This window comes from Prunus dulcis, chromosome 5, assembly GCF_902201215.1.
Source record: "Prunus dulcis chromosome 5, ALMONDv2, whole genome shotgun sequence".
In the NCBI taxonomy this organism is placed as follows: Eukaryota; Viridiplantae; Streptophyta; class Magnoliopsida; order Rosales; family Rosaceae; genus Prunus; species Prunus dulcis.
In genome coordinates, this window is record NC_047654.1 from 15,729,573 (window position 1) to 15,740,350 (window position 10,778).

At 45.1% G+C, this 10,778-nt stretch overlaps 2 protein-coding genes across 2 annotated transcripts; one reads left to right on the plus strand and one right to left on the minus strand.

Moving 5' to 3' along the window:
* Positions 1–8,093: 8,093 nt before the first annotated feature.
* On the plus strand, positions 8,094–9,480 carry LOC117627449. The gene is made up of 2 exons (XM_034359563.1): positions 8,094–8,765; positions 8,906–9,480. The coding sequence occupies exons 1-2, from the start codon at positions 8,229–8,231 to the stop codon at positions 8,993–8,995; spliced, it is 627 nt and encodes a 208-aa protein (XP_034215454.1). The 5' UTR covers positions 8,094–8,228; the 3' UTR covers positions 8,996–9,480.
* A 233-nt stretch (positions 9,481–9,713) lies between these two features.
* LOC117629127 (probable receptor-like protein kinase At5g61350) lies at positions 9,714–10,598 on the minus strand. The gene has a single exon (XM_034361634.1). It carries the CDS (start codon positions 10,596–10,598, stop codon positions 9,714–9,716), a length of 885 nt encoding a protein of 294 aa, XP_034217525.1.
* Between the last annotated feature and the right edge of the window lie 180 nt (positions 10,599–10,778).

A 10,778-nucleotide genomic window follows, 5' to 3' on the forward strand; every position in this document is an offset into this window, starting at 1 on the left:
TATGGTTTTCAATTCTTCGGCAGGTTGTGTGTGAGGGGTGGGAGATTCATCTCTAGGGTCGTCAACCGGTCCAGTACCGTTCGGCAAACCCTGCACCGTCATGGTCTCGTTGGGGAGTTTGAACGAGGTTGCCTTGAGCGCCGTAGCGTAGCAAGTCCGCGCACTCAACTGATTTCCCCGGATTGCCCCCGTGCCGTTCGGGGTTGGGAACTTCATCAACAGCATGTGGGGCGAAAGATGCGCCTTGATCCTCGTCAGTGCCGTTTGGCCAACGATAACGTTGTATGCCGTCGGGCAGTCGACGATGAGGAACTGATCGTACGTTGTTGCTTTTCTCGGCGCCGTGCCAAATGTAATTGGCAGTCTGACACTACCGATCGGTTGGACCAGGTCTCCAGAGAAGCTTAACAGAGGTGTCAACTGCCGGTCGACTTGGTTGTCATTGATTCCCATCTCTCTGAAAGCTTCAGCAAAGATTACGCTTACGGAGCTCCCGGTATCGATCAGCACTCGCCCTACATCGTAATCGGCAATTTCAGCTCGGATGATCATCGGATCGTCGTGGGGATAGAGGATTCCCTCTTCTTCTTCTTGGCAAAATGTGATCGGCTCCCAATGAACTTTTGGTATTTCCTGGAACCGATTCACCTCTATTCCGAGCACCTGAGGAAACTGCGCGGCACGCACATACTGTTTCATCGAACGGTGGCTCATCCCCGCAACGGTAGGTCCTCCGCTGATAGTGCTGATCATGTTTATCTGTCGAGTAGGGTCCGGTGCCGATATACTGGTCCAGTTTCCCCTCTCGGATCAGCCGCTCCACAATCTTTCTCAAACTTATACAATCTTCCGTGTTGTGGCTGTTATGCTGATGGTATCTGTAAGAACCCAAAACAAAATATCAAAAAGAAAGAAAATATCTTTAAAAGGTAAGGAAAATATCTTTTAGCGAAATGACCAAATTGCCCTCGCATATTTTAATAGGGGAAAATTTGAATTTTTAATCGGGAAAGAATTTGGAAATTTCGCCTACGCCATTGCGTAGAGCACGGCGAAAGGAGTTCGTAGACACGGAGTAGACCCGAATCGGAGCCGTAACGAAGAAGTTATGGTCTAAAAATCGCGAGGGGCAAAATGGTAATTTGGTCAAAAAGTCAGATATTTATCACTCTCTCTCCTCTCCCCCGTCAGCTCTCTCTCTCTCTTCCCGCCGCTAAACCGCCCGCGACCTCCACCCATTCAACTCGTCGCCACGGCCACCATACTTAGAACCGATCTCCGCCGTGAGTACCGTTGGAACCGTGACTCGACCACCGTTCTTTTCCGCGCAACACCTGCCTCGGGGGTGCCGGAATCTGGCCGGAAAATCATGATTTCCGACGATGGTTCGCCCGAATGCCACCCGAACTTCCAGCTCAGATTTCTCCTCCGTTTCTCCACCAAATCGATCGAGTAAGGTATGGTTTTTGACCTATTTTTGGTGCTCTAGCTGATGGGTATATGGGCTTTGATCGATTTTAGCGTTAAGGGGTTCGATTTACGACTTGAAATTTGGCCGAAACTTCGGCCGCTCGAAACTACCATTTCCGGTCACTTTTTGGGGGTGGTTCAAGAACAAAAGTGATTCCAAATGGGGTGTTTTACCTAGGGTAGGAGTTTGGAGTCTTGGTTCCGAGATTTTTCGGCCACCCGGTATCGCTTTGGACACCCAAAGCTGCCCGCGCGTGCTGGAGAGCGTGGGCGAGGGTACTGATATAATTCTGTGCAGATTTGTGACCCTCGTGTCGTCACGAGCGTGTGGGATTTTGCGGATCTCGATTCGGAGTCCGTTTGAGCCCCGAACGGATTTTTCATATCGCGCGATCCGTGAGTGCTGTGTCGTTAAATAGTCGGATCGAGCTGAATTTTGGATATGTCGGTCTACGTGATTTCAGGATCCCGTAGGATTCGACGGATTGCGAATCGGAGTCCCGGATACTCCGAAATCGCGAACCCTGGGGCTAGGGTTTGAGTTTTAAGCGATAACTCAATTTTGGCCAATCCGACCGTCCGATTCGGACGAAATTCGCAGAACATGGTTCCCGTTGTGTGAGAAACCTTCAGGGAAATCCAGATTGGCCATCGGAGATTGTGGACCCAACGGGTCCCGGGTCGGCCGATCTGACAGTTATTGCTTAGCTAAGTATCGGACCTCCCAAAACTGGTCCAACTGTCCGAAAAGGCTAATGTGGGCATAGGAGTATTTTTTGTAAATTGAAAAGCACGTATTTCTAGGAGCCGGGGGCAGGGTGTTTAGTTGAAATTCGTTTTATTTCAGCAGTTTATTAATTTAATCTTTCGGGGTAATTAGGCACCAGGAGCCCGGCAGGATTTTAGAAGGAGACCTCCGAGGGATCGAAATAGCTCGGACCATCTGTGAGTGGACCTTCTTTCATAAATCAGATTTCATGAATGAATTGATGTGCTTTTATATGAATTGATGTGCTTTTATATAAAATAGATTTTATAAATGATTTTATCTACATGAGTTTTATAAATGAGTTTATTTGAGTAAGTTTCTTCATTCAGTCTTTGAGTAAGTTTTAATTCGATTTTGAATATGATCAGTACAGTAATAATTCTATAAGTCGGTGCTGCTTATTTACCAGTTACAGAAACAGAGTTTGAGTTTTGAATCAGTTAAGACAGCAGCACGACTTGAGTTTTACAGTTATTATTCAGATATTTCTTTTTAAAAGGACATTATTTTAAAACCACCTCGTAACCGTTTTTCTTTATGGTGATTACCCAGAGTCGGACCGATGTCTACGGACATCCAGTCTGATTATAGTTCAGTCAGTGCACTTGACTTGCCTCACGAGTTTCTGGGACGCTCGGACCGTGAGTGCCAGGATTTGCGGCTCGGCAGACTTGGTGTCCCGAGACCTGCCAGGATTGCGGCTCGGCTGACTTTATGTCCCCGAGACCTGCCGGGATTGCGGATCAGGCTGACTACGGTCCCCTGCATCCTGCCAGAGCGACTCGAGTTGACTTGGTGTCATCGAGGAATCTGCCGGCGGGACAGGCTGATCATAGTCCCCCGATTTCGCCAGTTTGCGGCTCGGGTAAGTCTGTGTGACGCCCGAGACCTGCCAGGGAATTGACGGAAATGACAGGGGGACATACTGGTGGTATTTTCAAAGGATTCTGAGTTTCATTATTAAATGTTGATTTTCAGCTATTATAAATCAGTTTTTCTGACTTTTCGGACATAGATTCCTTTATATTTATTCAGTTATGTAAGGTCTGAGTACAGAGTTTTTATACGCGTTTGATTTCAGTACTTTTATGAAAGCTTTGAATTAAGTGGTTTTTGTATGAAACTTTCGAGCTTGAATATGACTGATATAGAATGCCTTGAATTGACTATGCGTGATGTAAAAAGTAAGTATTCAGTTTTATTTAGTTAAATTTCTTTTTTTACAATGGGGGATATTATGTTTATGAGAATTGCTTTGAAGAACATTATTTTTTGGTCCACTCACATTTTTCAAACTGTTTTTCGCCCCCAGGCCATAGAGGTACGCGGGATCCACCACCGGGCCAGTCATAGCTTCCGCACCACCAAGTAAGGTAGAGTTGTAGAAAATCCTTTAAACCTTGAGAACTTGAGAACATGCTCTGATATCCAGTTGAAAATTTGGAGATTAGAATTGAATTGATTACTGGAAACATTCTGGCTGTTGGGTGAAATATTTGAGATTGTTTGACAGGTGAAAAATTTTGGGATTGATCAAAATACAGAGGAGACTCTGCCGAATTTTCTGCAGAAGTCTAAGGAAATTTAAAGAGAAATTGAAGTAAGAAGGGTAAAAAGGTCATTTGTGCCCGACATTCGCCAGGTGTCGGACACGCACAGGACTTGACTCGAATTCCAAAGTGGAAATTGGGTCGGGTCCTGTCAGTATCGGCAGAATTTACCGGTCTCCCGGTTGTCTTGCCGATTGGGTCTTCGAATATTCGGCTTGGGTATTACCTCCTGTTCGTTCATCAGAACGGTTTCATACGTGGTATTCAGCAGGGTGAAGACCTCGTTGCCGTGGTCACGGTTGGGCAGGGGTCCTCGGTTGTCGTTGCGACCATACCGCCCCTTTCCTTTCTTTGGCTGATCTCTTCGATCGGCACGGTTGTCTTTCCGCTTATGGCCCGCCGAATATGAATCGGCCCCTTCGTAGGTTGGTGCCTTCGCCGGATAAGCGCTTGGCTCCGCATCCTCTCGGCGTGCCGAAGCGCTGGGGTTTGAGTTGAAGTACTCGGCCTTGGCGTGCACTGCCGCCTGCTTCATCAGCTCATCATACGTGCGCCAGTTGCTGCTGTGTACTAGGTATCGGAAATGCGAGGACCGAAGGCCACTCTTGAAGGCACCGTAGGCTGCCCTATCATCTGTTTCCGGACACCTTGAGTACTCGTGACTGAAACGCGCCGCATACTCTCTCAGTGGCTCGTCCTCTCTCTGCCGAATCGTGTACAGATCATCGGCAGAGTAAAGGCGATCTGTTTGGATCATGAAGTGATTGAGGAAGATCTGCTTCAGCTCGTCGAAAGAATCCACCGTTTCCGGCTCCAGACGGTAGAACCAATTTAGGGCTGCCTCGGTAAGTGAAGACGGGAATAGCAGGCACTGCCCCTCGTCGCTCAGCCCCTTGCATCCGATGGCAGACTGAAATGAATGAAGGTGGGTTAAAGGATCTTCGGTACCAGTGTAGAATGGTATGTGCAAGGGCTGCACTTCCCGATCCTGCCGAGAGCGACGGATGCGTCTCGTGAACGGCCCGGGCCGAAGCTTTCCCCACTCAGGTTCCTGGGAGCGAGGCTTGTCGTTTTCCATTTTCTGGACCTTCTGAAAAAGGAGTCGGACAACAGGGTCTCGGCTTGGGATTCCTTCGGCATCATAGTCTTCCAAGCGCCTTCGCGGGCTCACAGAGTTATCCCCCAAGTATTGAGTTGATACCGAACGGTAGGTGGACGTTTGCGCATCGGAAGGAACATACTCTGATGCCGATTCCGTGGAGTTCAATCCTTGGACCTTCCGAATAGGTGACTTACTTCCCCCGGCGTTCATCCGGGATTCCCGTAGTCGAGCGCTAATCCTGATCGGGGATCTCTGTCTCTCTGCCTCCCGATCATTGAGCCTGTGTCGGCAATCGGAGTAGACCTTCTTGGGGACATGTGGTTGATCCCATGGTGTTGGCACCACCAACTGTTTGGAAGGCGCGGGCGTTGCCCTTGCTGCCTTTCCGTACCTCCTCCTATGAGGGGTTCCCAAGCTCTCGGAAGAGTGAGTCGTCTGGATGTTCTGCGGGTGCTGCTGGTGCAGCTGCCGTTGGGTTTCGTCCACTTTGGATGAAAGGTGGTGGTTGTGCTCCTGAAGCCTAGCCATGTCCTTTCGCAGGGATGCGATTTGGGCTACTAGCTCGGCCTCGGCGGTTGTTTGGGTTGAGGGGGCGTTTCCGTAGGGAGTGCATGGGGGTAGCGCTGGGCTAGCTCCAGCTTGCCTTCCGAACGGTGCCCCGTCCTCCGATAGAAAAGTGGGTATTGAAGTGGTCCCCATGTGTTTAGGGGATAGTGGGTTAATTGTTTTTCGTTTCCCACAGACGACGCCAAACTGTTGATGCGAAAAAGTGGTTTGACACGTGGTTCGCCCAACTTAGTGATATTGTGTCTTCGGAAGGGAGTTAGTCTTCAGAAGATCAAGTTCCTGCAAAAAGGGAGCGTTCGGTAAGACCTTGGGGTACCGGTGCGGTACCGGCCGAAGGCTCTCCGATGCTTAAGTAAGTACGGATTTAGTAAATGTCAGATTACAGATCAAGCGGTAGCGTACCGTTGGTTCTCTGTCCTCCCCCTTTTTGGGAATAGGGGTCTCCTTATATAGGCCTTGGGAGGCGTGCATTATGCTCATATTTCCGATGTGGGACTGTAGGAGCTGATTGTGAGCATGACACGTGTCCTATAGCAAAAGCATCAAGATGTGTAGGGTTCGGTAGGGAACATGCCGAAGGGCCTGCAACGTCAAGTTGTCGATTCCGTCCACGTGTCAGGTGGTCATTGGTAGTTAATATGCGGTATAAACATACATCATGTTATTTCCTTAACAACAACCTATAACACCATCCAGGTTCTGGAGGTGAGTGTGTGTCTCTGTACATAGCTGTGTGTCATATAAAATCTTAGGAAAAGAAACCCCCTTTTCATAACAATCTCAACCTTGAGTTATCTTTTGAATATAGGTTGCATTTAATCTTAAGTTAGAGAAGAGACAAGGATAAATATTTTCATAGAATTACTAGTGACTTCTTCGAGTAGTAAAGAATACGAGGTACCGATTGGTGCAATAGTAATGATGCTCATGGATGGGAATCGTGTCAATTATGAAGCAGAAGAAAAGTGCACAAACAACTACTACTTTGGGCGACAATATGCAAAATTGATCGTTTGGGAAACCACTTACCATTCCTGAAGAAAGGTTGTGCAGTTGGTTTTCTCCCAGCAAGATGTGTTGCTAGCTGAAGCTCTCCAAGTTCCAAAAGACCAGTATTTGCCAACAATCCAGTCATTAAAGAAGTTTAAAGTTCACTATTTCCTTCATATTATTGGATAGTGGGATTGAACCCCTCACTCAAACTCAACCCACAACCTCCTCATTTCTGTACTGCTACTAGCACGCTATTAGATCTTCAAAAAGTGTCCTCTTTGACAGCCTTTTTTGGGGGTGTCGAAGGAATGAAGATTTTACTACCATAGCAAGTTACAAACAAGCCCAATACAACAAACAAAACAGTAAAACAAAAGCACAACTAAACAAAATAAAAGTCCAACTATAATACACATAATGTAGGCCCAACACAACAATAAACCCTAAGACACACACAAACCCTAAAATCACACCCAAGAGTTCTTGATTTTGTGGCCTTTTATTGTGACCGTGGTTTCAAATTCCTTAGAGTTCTTGATTTGGCAAATGTTGATGTGACTCGAGCAGTTGTTTAGTTTTGTTGTCTAATTGTCCAATTTTTGGAAGATTATCAGTGTATGGTGCCACTAGACATTGTCCTTGCCTTAGAAGCATTAAGATTTATGATGCAAACCTTGTGTCATTTATTTATGTCGGGCTGGTAATGGATCGTGTCATGTCAAGATAATAAACATGTCAAGAATGCTCAACCAAAATCCGGCCTATTTAATAAACGTGTTGTAGCGGGTTCGAGTTGTGTTGAGCATGTTATTAAACAAATAACATGTTTAATAAATTATTAAACGTGTCACATGTGTTAAGAGGAGATTGAATTCAAAATGGAGATGAGAATTAGAATGAGGAGATCTGACTTAGGCTAAAGGTTTTCTTTTGAAAGGGTTGCAATCCACTATCCTAGGTGGAATAGAATATAATATGCCAATACACGCATGCCACATATTAATTATTAATAATAAGTAATAAAAAATAAGTAGTATATGTGTCAAGTGGGTCAATTCAGGGGTTGGCGGGTTGACTCTAAATTCGGTTCATTTAATAAACGAGTTGTGTTGTACCCGTCCATTTATGAAATCATCAAGTCCGACTCGAGTTCACGTCCCTATCTCATATAGGATAGGGCCGGGCTTGTGTTGTGCCACTAAATGAGCCGATATGGGCCTGCTTCAAACTTGACTTATGTATTGTATTTTTCTTGTAACTTTTTTTACAACTTCATTTTAAGTTTTTTTTAATATATTCATATGTATATACAAACAAGATTATTATTTGTTGAAAAAAGAGGCCAATAACTTTATTTGAAAAAAGGCTAGATTATTATTTAGGTTTTAAAAATTGAAAATTGAAAAATAAAACTTTAATATATATTATTAAAGAAAAGAAATAGACTTAGGAGTTTTAAAAGGGCCGGCCCGACTTGCACAGCCCATGACGAACTACTGGCCAACTCGGCTCATTAGGTTGAATTATCTTGTCCTGGCCCGCCTAAAGATATGAGCCGAGCCATGTCGGGCCTTAACTTTGCCATGTCATTAATTTAACGGTGAAATTGACGAACAGCGTAATCTGGTCAAATTTAGAGGCATTGGGTATCAAATTGATCAAATAGATGAAATTGAAACCTCTGGTCCATTTCGATGAAGTAAAGACACACCATCGGAGGACGGAGGCGATCCTTTGCTTCCATTGTGTTTTCTTGAGTCTTGCAGCGAAGTGAAAAATGGTGGGCGAGCACTTTGCTCCAGAGGGCTTCGAATTCAAACAAATCCCCAAAACCCATTTGAAGGAATGCTCCATGGTCGCCATCAGAGACTCTCCTCTCTCATCCTACAATGACTGCTCTGTCTTCCCTCCAATCAACCACGAAAATCTCCACCTTCCATCACAACCCAATAAACAACACTCTGACCCATTATCGCCATCGCCATCTTCTCCATCACTATCATCTTCTTCGTCATCGTCGCTGTCCTCTTTTTCACCTTCCGATTCCGATGAATCAGGCCCGGTTTCACCGTTATCGTCAGGTAGGCAGGTCCGGAAACCTGGTCAAGGCACCACCTGGATAGGAATTCGGGTTGAAGTAGTGCGTTCGAAGCTTTTTGCCATGGCTTCCTCATTTGGGTTCGATAAAGTTTGGTGCTTTGCCTCTGGCGCGGGCATGGCGGCTGGGGTGTTCATATTGTTGTCCTTGTACTTGCGCGCTCGGCAAAGGCGGTATCGGAATCATTTGAAATTGATTGTGAAAGAGAAAGATGAGGTTAGCTGATCATCCATGTTCTTGTGTGAAATTTTATTGACTTTTGTGTGTTCGTAGAAATTTGATTTGCCCAACAATGAAAAAGCTGATAACTATATTTTCAATATAGTCTCCTTATTGTTGATTTGGTGCATTTGCAGAAAATTAATAAACTCCTGCACCAAATTGCTCAGATGAACGAAGTTCTGGTAGCTCGGCATAGAGTTCTGGCTTCAAAACTGGCTAATTGACTTAAAGAAATACAACATCATTAGCTGCTGAATTGGTGAAATTAGGAAGGCCAGTACAATAACAGAGCTGAAAACATTGGGGGGTTTGCAAATTGCAATAGCAAGCTAATGCTCCAGTCATCTCTAAGGAGAGAGGATCCCAATCTCCCCAATCTCAAGTTGCAATGGCACAAGTTTGAGCTCTGCTAACAAATTTTAGCGGACAGAGTAAGGAACCAGCAGGTCTGGCACCCAAGCTCTAGAGTTAGATGCACAATGTTCCTGGTTTTTGTGACCCAGTTTAAATATATTAGCTTTTGTATATATTTGGTTTGGTCTCTTTATGTGCGTATGTGTTGACAGATTTTAGAATTAATTAAAGTTCGAGCTCGTGAGTTAGCAACAATTCTATGCAGTATAATTTTCCTGGAAAGAGCATTGTGTTTGCGTTTGACAGCGGAAAAAAAGTCACAGATATACAATATGAGGATATTTAAAGCTAAAAACGTACGGAGGATAATGCTATAGATGGATAAAGTTCAAAACAAACTGCTTTGACAACTTAGCAGGTAATCACTAATATTTTACAGAATTATTAAAAACCAAGAAAGAGACCTATCTAGAAGCTTTTCTCAAACATTTTTTTGGGTCGATTTTCACAAACTGGGAACATAAGTAATTCAATCAAAGCCTGCTTCATCACACAGCATAGAACCTGAACAATTGGAAGTGTGGCCAATCACCTCCCCTGGATATTTCCCTTTTGAGCAAACGCAGGAGAACCAATTGTCACTTCAGAATCATCACTCACTCCAACAGCAGAGCCCACAGCAGAGCCTTCCTTTGAGTCATTTTCACTCGATTTTTCCAAAGAAATGAGACTGGAAGTTTTATCTTCTGGAGGATCAATCTGCGAGGCTGCCTCTTGAAGCTGTGAAGCATACTCTAAGTTCCACAATACATCTCCCATGGTAGGCCTATCAACACCATATTCAGCCAGGCATTTCTCTGCAGCTTCTACAAACTTCCTCAGGGAACCAGAGTCGACTGAGCTAGCAATATAAGGGTCAATTATCTTCTCAATCATACCCTTCCTGTGCCATTGCATTGCCCACTCAGCCAAACTCACCTGCTCTCTTGGCAGCGCCGGATTTATAACAGGCCTTGCACACAGTGCCTCAAAAAGCACCACACCAAAAGAGTAAACATCAGATTTCTCAGTAAGCTGTTGCCTCCTGAAATACTCAGGATCGAGATAACCAAAACTACCCTTCACAGCTGTGCTGACATGAGTTTGTTCCAACGTTGGTGCAGCTTTTGACAGGCCAAAATCAGAAACTTTTGCAACAAAATTCTCATCCAGGAGAATGTTTGTTGTCTTTACATCACGGTGTATGATACCTTGTGCTGCACCAGTATGCAGGTAATGTAAACCGCGAGCAGCGCCAATGCAAACCTCAAGCCTTTGTTTCCATGACAATGGTGGTTGGTTTGAGCCATAGAGGTGGTCACGAAGCGGTCCATTAGCCATGTACTCATACACAAGGATCATCTCCGCATTCTCATCACAAAACCCAATTAGTGAAACGAGGTGGCGATGGCGTAGCTTGGAGAGCATGTCCATTTCTGTTCTGAATTCATTAATGCCTTGCTCTGAATTTGGGTTCCCTCTTTTTATAGCAAGCTTAGTACCATCTTCCAACACCCCAAGATACACTTTTCCAAAACCACCAACACCAATCACTGCCTTCTCATCAAAGTTTTGTGTTGCATTTTGTAATTGACTGAAGGTGAAGGACCTTCC